Below are 17,498 nucleotides of genomic sequence, written 5' to 3' on the forward strand. Positions count from 1 at the left end.
ACTTGAAAGGAATTTGATGCGTGGCCAGTAGAGGTCACTGTTACCCAAAAAACTCAATTTCCAACCAGCCATCCATTATCTGCCCTAATTATCCTCAGTAAGGTTGCAGGAGTGCTGGAGCCCATCTTCGGGCAGGGGACACCCTGAACTGGTTGCCAGCCAGTCACAGGGCACACATACAGACAACTCACTGGCTCATTCACACCTAGGGACAATTTGGACCGGCCAATTCACCTGACATGAATGTTTTTGGAATGTGGGAGGAAACCCACGCAAACACGGGGAGAACATGCAAACTCCACACAGGAGGTTCGATCTCATGCCCTCAGAACTCTGCCGCACAAGCGCTAACCACTGCCCCAATTTCCAGCTAGTCATGTTTGTTGTATTTGTTCGTCCATTTATTTACAAGGAGTCTCAAGGGGCTATTATGACACCATCCCCCGATCTAAAACCTACAGGAGGGCAAGCAAAACCTAGCATGAGGAAAATAATGAAACCTTAAGAAGGGACCACACATGAAGTAATCTGTGGAAGCAAGATGGCTCACAAACATGTCAGCTCCCTTTAAGTGTTTTTATTTTTTAAATCACAGCTTGAAAAAAAATGCGTTTTTGTTGAACATTAACACATTAAATACAGTTGGCTTGTGATAGTCAAAAGTCAGTTTTGTGTATTTTTTTTTATGCTCGATTGGCTCAAAAAAGTCATTTTTGTCTATGTTTTTGCTCGATTAAGCTCAAAACAGTCATTTTTGTGTTTTATTTTGTCCTATTTGGCTCAAAACAGTCATTTTTGTGTTATTAATTGCTCGATTGGGCTTAAAAAAGTCAAGTCATTTTTATTTGTACAGCCCTAAATCACGAAGAGTCTCAAAGGGCTTCATAGATTATTACACTATATTACACAGACTATTTTTTCAGCCGACGCGAAGAGTAGGTTATTCATATGCTATGGAGTAGAAGTGAGTTTTAAGTTTAGATTTAAACATTTCCACTGAGGTTACAGATCGGATCTCAGGGGGAAGAGCATTCCACGGCACAGGTGCCCGGATGGAGAACGCTCTCGAACCACCAGAACACTTCTTTGCTCTTGGGATCACCAGAAGACCGGCACTCTCAGATCGTAGGCTTCGGACCGGGACATAGGGGCGAATCAGATCTGAAAGATAAGAGGGAGCAAGTCCATGTATGATTTTGTATAATACTAAGAGAACCTTGAAATCACATCTAAGGCTAACTGGGAGCCAATGCAGGTTAGCCAAAATCGGTGTGATGTGATCGTATTTTTTTGTCCTAGTTAAAAGCCTCGCTGCGGCATTGTGTACCAGCTGAAGAGACTTGATTCTAGACTTCGGGAGACCAGAGAGTAGTGCATTACAGTCATCGAGACGGGAGGTAACAAACGCATGAATTATAATTTCCGCATCAGACTGAGACAGTATTGAACGGATTTTAGCAATGTTACAAAGATGGAAGAAAGCGGTTCTAGTAATTTTCTTTACATGCATTTCAAAGGATAGATCAGGGTCAAATATGACACCTAAATTTTTAACTGAGTCACTCTGTGTGATGTGACATTTGTCAATGTTCACAGCAGTTTTTGAGAATAAGTCACGGCATTTAGATGGACCAATGACTAACATTTCGGTCTTTTCAGAGTTAAGACGCAAGAAATTGAGTGACATCCACTCTTTTATCTCAATGAGGCAGGCCTCCAAATTTCCAGTTTAGTGTGGGAGATTCCTCCAACGGAAGATATAGTTGAGTGTCGTCTGCGTAGCAGTGGAAGCTGATATTGTACTTGCGAATAATATCACCTCATTGAAGCATGTAAATGCTGAAAAGAAGGGGGCCAAGCACTGAACCCTGCGGAACACCACAGGTAACATTAAAGGGCTCAGATGTCATTTCGCCATGTTTAACACAGTGCGTCCTATCTTGAGAGGTAGGATCTGAACCACGAGAGGACGGTTCCTGAGAGACCAATCCATTTTTCCAACCGTTCTAGTAGGAAATTGTGGTGCACTGTGTCAAAAGCAGCACTAAGATCCAGCAGCAGCAAAAGTGATGAAGCGCCAGAATCCATTGCCAGTAGGAGATCATTTGTTACCTTGATCAGAGCTGTCTCAGTAGAGTGGTTAGCCCTGAATCCTGAATGCATTGATTCAAAAAGGTTATTCTCGGATATGAAATCATTCAGCTGCTGTGCCACTACTTTTTCAAGTACTTTAGAAAGGAAAAGTAATTGAAAGTAATCAAGTTAAAGTAACCCTACCCAACCCTGATTACAATGTACAGATAATGATATTTATTGAATCTGGGGCTATTATGAAATATTAATAAATTTATGATTGATTTGTAGCTCGTCAATAAATATAAACTGCACAGTGCGCGTGGATATATTCTCTGATTTCAGTTCTTAGTCAAATTTATTTAGAATCAAACACAAAGTTGTCCATTCAAATGAAAGTATTTGTTGAAAACGAGGACATTTAAAATTCATTCAAATTGTGACGCAGTTTTGTTTTTAAAATCGACATGGCGCTTCTGTGATGTCATCAGCACGCGACGATTTTTTTGTTTTTGTTTTTTCATATTTTCGAGGTTTAGTTGGTGTGGTGTCGTGTAATACACTCCTCTTCCTGTGGTGTCGCTGTATACTAATGTGCATCCTTGTACTTGTGCTTGAGAACTACCGAGGAAGAAGTTAAGTAAACACTATGAATTTACCGTTGTTGTGCCCTTTTCCGACTCCTCTGCAGATTCCTCCCCCCCCTCACGTGAACGCGCATTCTGCTATTCTGCTGCGCTTCCAACAAAAGCGATCCTATTCTATATAAAACGCTTATTAAAACAATAAAGCGAGCTAATTATAACAATTGGGAGATCCTAGTCTATATAACGCGTTTATTTAAACAATAAAGCGCGATATAACGCGTTTATTTAAACAATAAAGCGCGAAGCGCGATCGTATTCTACAAATTGCGTTTGTTAACGCGGATGCAAAAGTCACCAATGTCAATGTACGCTTCCGACAAAAGCGATCGTATTCTGTATAATACGCTTTTTAAAAAAATAAAGTGAGCTAATTATAACAATTGGGAGATCCTAGTCTATATAATGCGTTTATTTAAACAATAAAGTACGATCGTATTCTACAAAATGCGTTTGTTAACGCGGATAAAAAAATCACCAACGTCAATGTACGCTATGATTTCCGCAATCACAACTAATCGTACACAAATAATATTTATTTGATTTACTATAATATCCGTATGTAATGTCTTTTTCATTGTGAATGAAACCCTGGTTGCATTGGATCCCGCGGTGTAAACAAATTGTTGTTGTTTTATTTTTCATTTAAAATCGGACTTCCCTGTCTATACTGTTTGGAAAATAAGACACGCTTTAAACCTTATTATGCTCTTTGGTTTTGGGATCCAACTACAGAGGAATACCTCCACTTTGTGATGTGTTACTGATTAGGTGTTCGACAAATCTAGTTTGTTTTTTATTACTACTATTAATAATAATAATAATAGAAATATTATGAAAAACGTCTGAAAGTTTTCAAATTCACTGTGCTGACATATTGATGCCACAGAAGGTTACTCTAGAAGTTACAAGTCTGTATCTCCAACAGATTCTGTTTTATTAGGGGGAAGGAGATTTTTTTTCCTGCCCAAATCCTCCCCCCCACTGTTAACTCCTGAATAAAAACTCCAAATGACCCCAAATTCACTGTGCAGACTTATTAATGCCAAAGAAGGTTACTCTAGAAGTTACAAGTCTGTAACTCCAACAGAGTCTGTTTTAGCAGGGGGGGGGGAGGATTTGGGCAGGCAAAATCCTCCCCCCACTGCTAACTCCTGAATAAAAACTCCAAATGACCTCAAATTCACTGTGCTGCCTTATTAATGCCACAAAGGGTTACTCTAGAAGTTACAAGTCTGTATCTCCAACAGAGTCTGTTTTAGCAGGTGGGGGGGGGAGGATTTGGGCAGGAAAAAAAATCTCCTTCCCCCTAATAAAACAGAATCTGTTGGAGATATAGACTTATAACTTCTAGAGTAACCTTCTTTGGCATTAATAAATCTGCACAGTGAATTTGGGGTCATTTAGAGTTTTTATTCAGGAGATAACAGGGGGGGGGGAGGATTTTGCCAGCCCAAATCCTCCCCCCCTGCTAAAACAGACTCTGCTGGGGATACAGACTTGTAACTTGTAGAGTAACCTTCTGTGGCATTAATAAGTCAGCACAGTGAATTTGGGGTCGTTTGGAGTTTTTATTCAGGAGTTAGCAGGGGGGGGGAGCATTTTGCCTGCCCAAATCCTCCCCCCCCTGCTAAAACAGACTCTGTTGGAGATACAGACTTGTAACTTGTAGAGTAACCTTCTGTGGCAATAATAAGTCAGCACAGTGAATTTGGGGTCGTTTGGAGTTTTTATTCAGGGGATAGCAGGGAGGGGGGAGGATTTTGCCAGCCCAAATCCTCCCCCCCCCTGCTAAAACAGACTCTGTTGGAGATACAGACTTGTAACTTCTAGAGTAACCTTCTGTGGCATCAATATGTCAGCACAGTGAATTTGGGGTCGTTTGGAGTTTTTATTCAGGAGTTAGCAGGGGGGGGGGGAGCATTTTGCCTGCCCAAATCCTCCCCCCCCCTGCTAAAACAGACTCTGTTGGAGATACAGACTTGTAACTTCTAGAGTAACCTTCTTTGGCATTAATAAATCTGCACAGTGAATTTGGGGTCATTTAGAGTTTTTATTCAGGAGATAACAGGGGGGGGGGGGAGGATTTTGCCAGCCCAAATCCTCCCCCCCTGCTAAAACAGACTCTGTTGGAGATACAGACTTGTAACTTCTAGAGTAACCTTCTGTGGCATCAATATGTCAGCACAGTGAATTTGAAAACTTTCAGACGTTTTTCATAATATTTCTATTATTATTATTATTAATAGTAGTAATAAAAAACAAACTAGATTTGTCGAACACCTAATCAGTAACACATCACAAAGTGGAGGTATTCCTCTGTAGTTGGATCCCAAAACCAAAGAGCATAATAAGGTTTAAAGCGTGTCTTATTTTCCAAACAGTATAGACAGGGAAGTCCGATTTTAAATGAAAAATAAAACAACAACAATTTGTTTACACCGCGGGATCCAATGCAACCAGGGTTTCATATACCAGCTCAGTAGCCTAGATAGTAAGGCGCCCGCTTTGAGACTGGGAGGTCGGTGGTTCGCGCCCCGGCCGAGTCATTCCTAAGACTTAAAAAGTGGTCGGCGGCGCCCTCTGTTGGCTGCGGCTGCATCGGCTCGCTACAACGGGTCAGGTGCAATCGACATTTCGTTCTGTGTACATTGTTACACAGAATGACAATACAAGGAAATTATTATTATTATTATTATTATTATTCACAATGAAAAAGACATTACATACGGATATTATAGTAAATCAAATAAATATTATTTGTGTACGATTAGTTGTGATAGCGAAAATCATAGCGTACATTGACGTTGGTGATTTTTTTATCCGCGTTAACAAACGCATTTTGTAGAATACGATCGTACTTTATTGTTTAAATAAACGCATTATATAGACTAGGATCTCCCAATTGTTATAATTAGCTCGCTTTATTTTTTTAAAAAGCGTATTATACAGAATACGATCGCTTTTGTCGGAAGCGTACATTGACATTGGTGACTTTTGCATCCGCGTTAACAAACGCAATTTGTAGAATACGATCGCGCTTCGCGCTTTATTGTTTAAATAAACGCGTTATATAGACTAGGATCTCCCAATTGTTATAATTAGCTCGCTTTATTGTTTTAATAAGCGTTTTATATAGAATAGGATCGCTTTTGTTGGAAGCGCAGCAGAATAGCAGAATGCGCGTTCACGCGAGGGGGGAGGAATCTGCAGAGGAGTCGGAAAAGGGCACAACAGCGCTTGTGCCCAATTCCGACTCCCGAACAGAACCCTCCCTCCCTCGCGTGAACGCGCATTCTGCTGCGCTTCCAACAAAAGCGATCGTATTCTATATAAAACGCTTATTAAAACAACAAAGCGAGCTAATTATAACAATGGGGATATCCTGGTCTATATAACGCGTTAATTTAAACAATAAAGCGCGATCGTATTCTACAAAATGCGTTTGTGAACGCGGATGAAAAAGTCACCAACGTCAATGTACGCTATGATTTCCGCTATCACAACTAACTGTACACAAATAGCCTTTATTTGATGTACTATAAAAGCCTTATGAAATAAATAAATGAATAAATAATACATGTTTATTGAAGGTATTGTTGGATACATTAATCAAAACATGAGATCGACAGACGGGTCGGTGCAGCGTCTGTCGTGGTGAAGAGGAAGCTGAGCCGAAAGGCAAAGCTCTCGATCTACCGGTCGATCTACGTTCCTACCATCACCTATGGTCATGAACTTTGGGTCATGACCGAAAGAACACGATCCCGGATACAAGTGGCCGAAATGAGTTTCCTCCGCAGGGTGGCAGGGTTCTCCCTTAGAGATAAGGTGAGAAGCTCGGTCATCCGGGAGGGACTCGGTGTAGAGCCACTGCTCCTCCGCGTTGAGAGGAGCCAGTTGAGGTGGCTCGGGCATCTAATAAGGATGCCTCCTGGACGCCTCCCTCCGGAGGTGTTCCGGGCATGTCCCGCCGGCAGGAGGCCCCGGGGGCGACCCAGGACACGTTGGAGAGACTATGTCTCTCGGCTGGCTTGGGAACGCCTCGGGATCCCGTTGGATGAGCTGGAGGAGGTGGCTGGGGATAGGGACGTCTGGGCTTCCCTTTTAACGCTGCTGCCCCCGCGACCCGACCTCGGATAAGCGGAAGACAATGGATGGATGGATGGATGACACAAAAAAAACTAATGCTGAGAGTGAGCATGGCCAAATATGGTCACCTTACGCCCCCTCCCCTAAGAAAATTTGACAAATCTATTTCTGCCAACCTTTGCTTAAAGGTTTGCACCGTATTTGCACTAATAACCCGGTCAGGCCAAAAATTCCAAATTTTTGGTATCCTGAAAGAAATCAAGTTTCCATGCAAGTTGCTGGTAGGTCTAGGCACCCGTAACTTATATCTGTGACCACGTAAACCATCAACACGACAGAACTCAAAAAATGGATCAAAAGGCACATCGATCATTCCATGCAGTACTTTGAACACAAAAATTCAATCAAATCGAATTCTACGGAGCTCCAAAAAGTCCAAGTTCAGTCTTTGTAGTCTTTCCGGATATGACAAGCTGTGCATCCCAGGTATCCGCTTCGTATACCGACGTTGAACTCCTTCCAGTAGGTTAATGTCCTTGAGTAAGTAAGGGTTCCACACAATGCTATTATATTCTAACCATAAACGCAACGTAACATAAATGTCTCACTTCTTTGGCTTTCTAACTAGTTTAGCAACTTTAAACACCGTCATCCGATCCTGGTGGTCTCAGATATCTGAGACTATGCCTAAAGAAGCATGACGTGGTCAAAAATGGTCGCAAAAGACCAACGCATAAACGCAAAACATTCGAACTAAGAATGCTGGGTTCTTGTTGTAAAAGTGTCTGTAGATGTTTGATGCTATGTTATTGGCTTTGTTGGTAATTTTGGCGATATGCGTGATAAACTTTAGGTTTGAAGTAAGAGTGACACCCAGATCCTTATGTTCAGTAACAACATGCAAATCATGATCATTAATGTTATACAGCGGAAACAGAACCATGAAAAAACGACTGTGCTAAGCATTTATGTGATGACAGTTGCAGTTGCCACTGTTCGGACCAAAGAAAAACTGATTTCATGTCATTTTGGAGAGAATCAATTGTTCCCGCAACCTGGGTTTTTGGTAAGAAAGCCGACAGTTTAGCATCATCGGCAAAAATTGAGATGTCACTACTTTAAATGGCCTCAGGTAGGTCGTTCACAAAAAACAGGAATAATAATGGTCCTAGTACTGAGCCCTGCGGTACCCCGCTACAAACTTCCGACCACGCTGAAAGAACATCATCAATTTTTAGGCATTGTTTACGATTTGACAGATATGCAGTTATCCATTCAAGCAGTTTTCCACTAATACCATGTAATGTCTTTTTTATTGCGAATGAAACCCTGGTTGCATTGGATCCCGCGGTGTAAACAAATTGTTGTTGTTTTTTTCATTTAAAATCGGACTTCCCTGCCTATACTGTTTGCAAAGTAAGACACGCTTTAAACCTTATTATGTTTTTTGGTTTTGGGATCCAACTACAGAGGAATACCTCCACTTTGTGATGTGTTACTGAATAGGTGTTCGACCAATCTAGTTCGTTTTTATTACTACTATTGATAATAATAATAGTATTATTATGAGAAACGTCTGAAAGTTTTCAAATTTACTGTGCTGGATTATTGATGCCACAGAAGGTTACTCTATATACGATCGCACTTTATTGTTTAAATAAACGCGTTATATAGACTAGGATCTCCCAATTGTTATAATTAGCTCGCTTTATTTTTTTAAAAAGCGTATTATATATGTAACGGGTGTAATAATAACTTTTGTTTTATTGGAATTCCTGCTGAAATATGTGTATAGTTTTTGGTAAATGTCCTGCAATGATAAGTCCAACGGTGCTATCTGCTGGTATGGGGTGGGGTTTGGTTTTGGCTTCTGACATGTGACCGGGAGGCGGGGTTTGTTGGCAGTCTTACCAGAGAGAACTGCAATGGTAAGACACATCTTTTGGTGCTCCACAAAAGAAGTTACTTTTAAACATTATAACCCCAGCTGACAAATCTCTCAACATGTACAGTAATGTGATTGATATTGTCAAGCTGTTTAGGTTTATTTTCGTTTTGTTTCTGTTTTACTAAAATATGAATTCCCCTTGTAGAGATCAAAGAGATCAAAGCCAGCAGAAAAGCTAATGTTGTGACTCATCCATTTGCAGGTAACTTGTACCCGTTTTTATACTCATTATTGTTTTTATTTCTATTTTTTCATATACATTAAAAAAGGATGAAGTTGGTTAAAATTCAGACGAAAGAAAAATATGTTGAATCCATTGTAAACGTTAAAAATCCACTATACGATCTCTTGTTAAAAGTATCTTGTTAAAATGTAAAGATGTAAAAATGTATTGTGATATTCTAAAATGTATTTTATGTAAAGTGAAAAGAAAGCTCTTTGATATGCTTTGTTGGCAGTCTTACCAGAGAGAACTGCAATGAGATCAAAGAGATCAAAGCCAGCAGAAAAGCTAATGTTGTGACTCATCCATTTGCAGACACTGTAATAATAAAAACCTCATCATCCAGTCCAGCGTGAATGTGGATCTTTGGTGGGACACGTACACCGCGGTTACACATATAAAAAAAAATCCTGATCATCCAATAAGAAGAGTCATATAAAACACTTTCATTCTTAAAGGGACAATGTGTATGATTTTTAAAAAAAACTTTATTTAAAAAACAATATTGACGCGAATGATACACAAAAAGGCATTAATGATCATATAAACTTGCACTTAAATACCTGTAGGTCAAAAAATATTGTATTCATTTCACATGTCATATGATGCTCACCTAGATGGCGCTAACACTATGACTCATGAATTCAACCGGTGTAATAATAACTTTTGTTTTATTGGAATTCCTGCTGAAATATGTTGTATAGTTTTTGTGTAAGTGTCCTGCAATTGATGAGTCCAACAGTGCCACCTGCTGGTATGTGGTAAGGTTTGGTTTGGCTTTAGACTTTGCGACAGGAAGGTGGGGTTTTTTTTGGCAGTCTACAACGAGCTGCCAACGGTAAGACACGATCTTTTGGTGCTCCGCAAAAAGTTAATTTTAAACATTAAAACCACAGCTGACAAATCTCTCAACATGCACAGGAATGTGATTGATGTTGTCAATCTGTTTGGATTTATTTTCGTTTTGTTTCTGTCGCCTTTTATGTTAGTTTCGCCGGACGTTGCATGTTGTGCTAAAATGCTAATTCCCCTTATAGAGTTTAAAGCTAGCAGAGAGGCTTACCACGTGTTGTGTTGTGACCAAATCATTTGCAGGTAAATTGTACCCGTTCTCACACTCGTTATTGTTATCATTTCTATTTTCTCATCTATATAAAAAGGATGATGTTGGTTAAAATTCAGTTTGAAGAAAAATATGTTGAATTCATTGTAAACGTTAAAAAAACACTATACGATCTCTTGTTAAAATGTATTGTGATGGTTGATATTCTAAAATGTATTTTATGTAAACTGAAAAGAAAGCTCTTTGATATGTTTTGGGCAGTCTACGACGAGCTGCCAACAAGATCAAAGCCAGCAGAGAAGCTTACCACGTGTTGTGACTCATTCATTCGCAGCAACTGTAATAAAAACCTTATCATCCAGTCCAGCGTGAATGTGGATCTTTGGTGGGACAGGTACACCGCGGTTACACATATATGTATATAAAAAAAATAAAAAATATATATATTTACACATCAGGCTTTCTTCCCGAATGGTCCTGTATTTGGCTCCATCCATCTTCCCATCAATTTTAACCATCTTCCCTGTCCCTACTGGCCCCAGACCATGATGCTGCCACCACCATGTTTGACAGTGGGGATGGTGTGTTAAGGGTGATGAGCTGTGCTGCTTTTACGCCAAACATAATGTCTCGCATTGTTGCCAAAAAGTTCGATTTTGGTCTCATCTGACCAGAGCGCCTTCTTCCACGTTTGGTGTGTCTCCCAGGTGGCTTGTGGCAATCTTTGAACAAAACTTTATATGAAATGGCTTCCTTCTTGCCACTCTTCCATAAAGCCCAGATTTGTGCAGTATACGACTGATTGTTGTCCTAAGGACAGATTCTCCTGTAGACCTCTGCAGTTCATCCAGAGTGATCATGGGCCTCTTGGTTGCATCTCTGATTAGTTTTCTCCTTGTACGAGCTGGAAGTTTAGGGGGACGGCCCAATCTTGGTGGATCTGATACTCTTTTCGTTTCAATATTATTTCTTGCACTGCGCTCCTTGGGATGTTTAAAGCTTGGGTAATGTTTTTACATCCAAATCCAGCTTTAAACTTCTCCATCATAGTATCTCGGACCTGCCTGGTGTGTTCCTCGTTCTTCATGATGCTCTCTGCGCTTTAAACAGACCTCTGAGACCATCACGGTGCAGGTCCATTTATACAGAGACATGATTACACACAGGTGGATTCCATTTATCACCGTCCGTCATTTAGATCAACATTGAATCATTCAGATATCCTCACTGAACTTCTGGACAAAGTTTGCTGCACTGAAAGTAAAGGGGCTGAATCATTTTGCACTTTTTCGTTTTTTATTTGTTAAAAAAGTTTAAAATATCCAATAAAGTGAGTTCCACTTCATGATTCTGTCCCACTTATTGTTGATACTTCGCAAGAAATGACAGTTTCAGCTCATCTCCTCATTCTGGATCATGTCCCAATTTTGTCTTTGATTAGTTTCTATCGGAACAGCTGAAGTAACAGCAAAAAGAAGGGGAAACATTCAGATTCAGATTCAGATTCAGATCTACTTTATTGTCATTCTAGTACACGTGTATACAGAACGAAATGTCGATACATCTGACCCGCACAGTTTCCTCGAATGTACAGATATAAGTAAAAGTTGTATTGTATTATGGCTACGTATAGTATTTTACCATAGTGCCGATAGTGCAAGAAGAGTAGCTAACCAGATGTGGAAAATGGGCAGTCAGGTTAACAAGTCAGGTACACAGTAACATTAACACTGTAACAATAACGCTGTAATTACAATAGTGCAGAGAGCAATGTGCAAGGAGTGGCAAGCTATAAAAAAAACTGCCAGTAGTGCAAAAAGTCAGATTAGCAGCCGTTTAGATTTAAGTTAACTATATGTTAGATTGACCATTTAACAGTCTAATGGCCAGGGGGACTAGACTATTGCGGAGCCTGGTGGTCCTGCACCGCACACTGCAGTACCTCTTCCCAGAGGCTAGCAGAGTGAACAGTCCATGATGGGGGTGAGAGGGGTCCCCGGTAATGTTTTTAGCATGGGATAGGCAGTGCTTCTGATGAGAGCAAGGTAGAAAAAAGTAGAGTGTTTTGCAGTGGGAGCCATGGATTAAATCGTCCTTCATTTAGTGTCAAAAGTTAAAAAAGAAAACCAAGCGTATTTGCATAATAATGTCGCCTGTGTTTTGCGCCCTTTTAATCGTATAATTTCCAAATGCATATATTTGGGGATCATGCTTGTTTCCAGCCATTAGAGGTAAGGTCGGGCCTAAACATTTCAGCCCGACCCGACCCGAGTCACAGGTATTTCAACCCGAACCCGCCCAAACCCGACAGATTGATAACCAAGTCCGAAATAAACCCGAAGTAAACACGAACTGTGCATTTCGGCTAAACTACGCCGCTTGGGGTTTACTTGGGGCCGAGTCCCCCGAATCAAGTGTGCGCTGCAATGCATTGTATAAATAAACGGTGAAGCTCCAAAGTCCGCCTCGCGGCGACGCGCAGGGAATGAAAGTGAAACTAAACAACAAGGCACCAAGAGCAAATCAGATTCTGCAGATTACAGGCTGCAAATAGTGAAAGATTTGGTCAAAAAGCAAAAGAAAGGTTGTAAGCTATTGGCAAGAAGCGGAAATTTGACATAAGGAGGTGGTGTTGTGGATTAACTGTAACCGAGCTGACGGTGGCCTGTTGTGTGCAGATATCTGGCAGGATGTTATGAGATAATGTTGATACAAGAAGTCACAAGATGTTGACTGAGCAAAGTCGGGGCAGGGAAAAAACACTTTAAATTCCGAGAAAAACATCACGTGATGTTTTTGAACACAGTATAAAGGCCAGCGTCTCTCGGACGAATTTCGAACATGTCTTGGATGAATGAACGGATGCAATGAAGTATGTTCCCTCTTTGCCATATTTCTGTCTCTGCGTATATCTCCAAAATAAGTGGCGCAACTTATTTTGCTTCGCTCAGTCAATATGTTGTGGCTTCTTGTATCAACATTATCTCACAACGTCCTGCCAGATGTCTGCACACAACAGGCCACCATCAGCTCGAAGGCCGCTGACTTACAGTTCATCCACAACAGTGGAAGGAGGAAGCCGCGCATCTTTTACGACACCGGAGAAAAAAAATCTTTGGATTTAGTCATTTGGAGTTGGACTGATAGTTTGGTAAGCATTGTCTTTATCTAAATAATGACTTGAGTAAAATTGAGTGTATGGTGTGCAGATCCTCCACCGAGGAAAAAAAAAAAACTTTTATTTAACAAAATGTTTTATTCCGATTTCAAAATCTTCGTTTGTTTTGGAAATTTCGAAATCTTCCTTCGTTTGGGAAATTTCGGAATTTGTTTGTTTAGCAATTTGTATACTCTGCAGCCAATCAGAAACCTGCATTGAATAACTTCCTGCTTCCGGACTTTCCCGAGCGTTATAACGTCGTGAATTCGCGTATCATTTTCCAAAGTAGACGCACAGAGAACGCAAAAATAAAATGGATCGGTGGTTCGGAATCAAGCCAAAACCTCAGCCCCAGAAGAAAGATTCAAAAGAAGCGAACAAAATGGTTGACGCTACAAAACGTAAACGTACATTAAAAGCATCGTGGAAAGAGGAGTTCACGTGGCTTGGAGCAGACAACGTCATGAGTTTCAGACACTGGTAAAAGCTTCAATTTTGTTGCGACTATTCCTTGCAATTTTTGGCGAGAAGTCTGCGATGCTGGCTGAGTTGCTATGCGAGCAAATCACTGGTCCCCTGCTCACATGTTGGGTTCTGGAAGAGAAATGAAATGCATATTTTCACTTACCATTCTAATCATTTCATTTCATTTCATCATCAGTCACCTGTAAGCAGGGTTCTTATACTCTTTCCATGACCAAATTCAAGCACTTTTAAGGGGTTTCCATGCCAATGGTGAACATCATCTAGTTTGAAGAGCCTCAAATAATAATGTAAATTTCCTTTTGAGAAAAAAATACTAAAAGATATACTTATGATAGATGGATAGATAGATGTCTAGATAGATGTCTAGATAGATAGACGTCTAGATAGATTTCTAGATAGATAGATGTCTAGATAGATGGATTAGGTAGATGTCTAGATAGATGTCTAGATAGATAGATGTCTAGATAGATGTCTAGATAGATAGATGTCTAGATAGATAGATTAGGTAGATGTCTAGATAGATGTCTAGATAGATGTCCAGATAGATAGATGTCCAGATAGATAGATGTCTAGATAGATGTCCAGATAGATAGATGTCTAGATAGATGGATTAGGTAGATGTCTATATAGATAGATAGATAGATGTCTAGTTAGATAGATGTTTAGATAGATAGATGTCTAGTTAGATAGATGTTTAGATAGATAGATGTCTAGATAGATGTCTAGATAGATAGATAGATGTCTAGATAGATGTCTAGATAGATGTCTAGATAGATAGATGTCTAGATAGATGTCTAGATAGATAGATAGATAGATAGATAGATAGATAGATAGATAGATAGATAGATAGATAGATAGATAGATGTCTAGATAGATAGATGTCTAGATGTATGGATAGATGTCTAGATAGATAGATGTCTAGATAGATGTCTCGATGTCCAGATAGATGTCCAGATAGATAGATGTCTAGATAGATAGATGTCTAGATAGATAGATGTCTAGATGGATAGATAGATGTCTAGATAGATAGATGTCTAGATAGATGTTCAGATGTCTAGATAGATGTCTAGATAGATAGATAGATAGGACCTGAAAGAGCCAGTTCCTTTTAGTGAGCCGAGCCGAAGAAGCCGGTTCTCGACAAACTCTACTAACTTTACTCAACTTCATTCTACTTCAAAATACCGCATTTAGGACACAACGTCAGGGGAACCCGTGTATTTTGACCTTCATGCACTGTAACTTTGACTTAAGTCGCTTCTTAATTAGTAATTTTGAGCCCTCATTTTTGTGCGCTGGCTAGATTTTCTTGTGCGCCGAGGATGCTCGTCGGAGTTTTCGTTTTCCGATAAACGTCTCTTTACTCACCCCAGTAAATATCCATGGGAGGACTTGAGGCATGAGTGACACGGCAGATGTATTTGTCCTCCTTAGTGGGTGTGAATTGGACATGCTTGGTCTGATTGAAGTGGAAGTTTCTATCGAAGATCAGCTCGCTTTCGACGGCATCCGACATCACCACGTTGTTCTTTAACAGTTGAATGCCGATATCTGGTGGGTGGAACTGACTCACGTAGCAGATCAGTGTGTTTGCTTTGCCAAACTTTCCAGGGTGATGGCTGTAGACTTGGACCGTTGGGGATTCTGTTTGGGGGAAGGACATTCAGGTCCAATGGGAAGTAAGTGCACACACTCATTTACAGGGTTGGGTAGGGTTACTTTCACTGGATTACTTTCAATGACTTTTGGATTACTCCAATACCAAATATGCTAATAAAAGACAAAAGAAACTAAATATGAGTAAAATGACTCAATTTTGATCCATGATCCGCCAGATCCATCGTCCACAAATTGAGTGAATTTGAGCTGCGGATCGCCACCAACAGCTTTGTCCGAAATTGCAGTATTTTTGTCACCACGGAGTCTTGGCTTCCCCGACGCCGCGGTCCAACTAGCAGGACGCAAGCTTCACCGGCACGACCGAGACGGAGACTCCGGTAAAAACAGGGGTGGGGGACTATGCGCTGCAATAACAGCCGAATCATTGACACACACTGCACACTCGATATAGAGTTTCTAGCAGTATCGTGTAGACCCTTCTATCTAACGAGAGAGCTAACTGTGGTCATTGTGGTTGCTGTTTACCTTCCACCGGATGCTAACGTTAGCATAGCGCTAAATCTCCTGCCCGCTGCTATCAATAAACAGCCGCTCGCACACCCCGATGGAACTTTTATCGTCGCCGGCGACTTTAATCAAGCATGCTTAAGGACTGTACTTCCCAAATTCATTCAATACGTGGACTGAGCAACCAGGGGAAAAAACACTGGAATGTGTGTACAGTAAGATCAAATATCTAGTTGGATCCGGCCATCTCTGTCTGTCCCTCACCCCCTCATACATCCCCCTCCAGAGGAAAACAAAGCCTGCAACAAGGACAGTACAAACATCTTCTCTGTTCCTTTATCTTCTTTGTTTTCTTTGTCCTAACTGTAAAATGTGGCCCTGGAGTGCCACATCCAATTTCGTTGTCACAACATATGACAATAAAGGTATATTCTATTCTATTCTAAACGTACTTTGTACAGGTTGACAGGTATGTAACAGCAGAAGACATGGGACGCATTCACGGGAAATCGAAACTATTGTACAAAGCAAATTGACAGGGTTGGGTAGAAGAAACGAAATATGGATAAAATGACTACATTTTGTGCAGGCTTGGGGAGGAACGGAATACATGGAACGGCAAAAATAATGTTGGCAAGCTGTTTGGATTGATTTTCATTTTGTTTCTGTCGCATTTTATGTTCGTTTTGCCAGAGATCAAAGAGATCAAAGCCAGGAGAGACATCTTACCACGTGTTGTGAGTCATCATTTTGTTCATATTTAGTTTATTTTGTCTTTTATTAGCATATTTGGTACTTGAGTAATCCAAAAGTAATTGAAAGTAATCCAGTTAAAGTAACCCTACCCAACCCTGGTCGCATTTTATGTTCGTTTTGCCGGAGATCAAAGCCAGGAGAGAAAGCTTACCACGTGTTGTGAGTCATCATTTTATTCATATTTAGTTTATTTTGTCTTTTATTAGCATATTTGGTATTGGAGTAATCCAAAAGTCATTGAAAGTAATCCAGTTAAAGTAACCCTACCCAACCCTGGTTGCATTTTATGTTCGTTTTGCCGGAGATCAAAGCCAGGAGAGAAAGCTTACCACGTGTTGTGAGTCGTTATTTGATTCATATTTCGTTTCTTTTCTCTTTCATTAGCATATTTGGTATTAGAGTCATCCAAAAGTAATTGAAAGTAATCCAGTTAAAGTAACCCTACCCAACCCTGGTCGCATTTTATGTTCATTTTGCCGGAGATCAAAGCCAGGAGAGAAAGCTTACCACGTGTTGTGAGTCGCCATTTGATTCATATTTCGTTTCTTTTCTCTTTTATTAGCATATTTGGTATTGGAGTCATCCGAAAGTCATTGAAAGTAATCCAGTTAAAGTAACCCTACCCAACCCTGCAAATTGAAATAACTAAGAATATTTGGAAATACTTGTGAGGATAGAAACGGTATTTAACGCAACTTGTAGCGTTCTGTTTCATCTCATACTTACGCAAGTTGGACTCCACGTTGGAGAACACAGCCGCACAAAACGCAAGAAGTCCAAAGAGCTTCATGTTTGAAACAAACATGGGCGAAGACCTTATCTCACTGACGGGAATCGAAATCGAAAGTAATTGTGTTGCCCGTCGCGGGAGCGCGCACACGTCACTCCTGTCGCAACAACCACTTTTACCTCGTTTTATCTCACTT

The 17,498-nt window shown here is 40.4% G+C and overlaps 1 protein-coding gene across 1 annotated transcript; it reads right to left on the reverse strand.

Moving 5' to 3' along the window:
- Positions 1-11,320: 11,320 nt before the first annotated feature.
- LOC148356268 (beta-2-microglobulin-like) lies at positions 11,321-17,463 on the reverse strand. Its single transcript, XM_088348211.1, has 3 exons — positions 17,299-17,463; positions 15,058-15,333; positions 11,321-13,797 (listed from the first exon to the last, which is right to left on the reverse strand). The coding sequence occupies exons 1-3, from the start codon at positions 17,375-17,377 to the stop codon at positions 13,784-13,786; spliced, it is 369 nt and encodes a 122-aa protein (XP_088204337.1). The 5' UTR covers positions 17,378-17,463; the 3' UTR covers positions 11,321-13,783.
- Positions 17,464-17,498: the final 35 nt, after the last annotated feature.

Source organism: Urocampus carinirostris, chromosome 11 (assembly GCF_059441175.1).
Source record: "Urocampus carinirostris isolate Australia breed hairy pipefish chromosome 11, RoL_Ucar_1.0, whole genome shotgun sequence".
NCBI lineage: Eukaryota > Metazoa > Chordata > Actinopteri > Syngnathiformes > Syngnathidae > Urocampus > Urocampus carinirostris.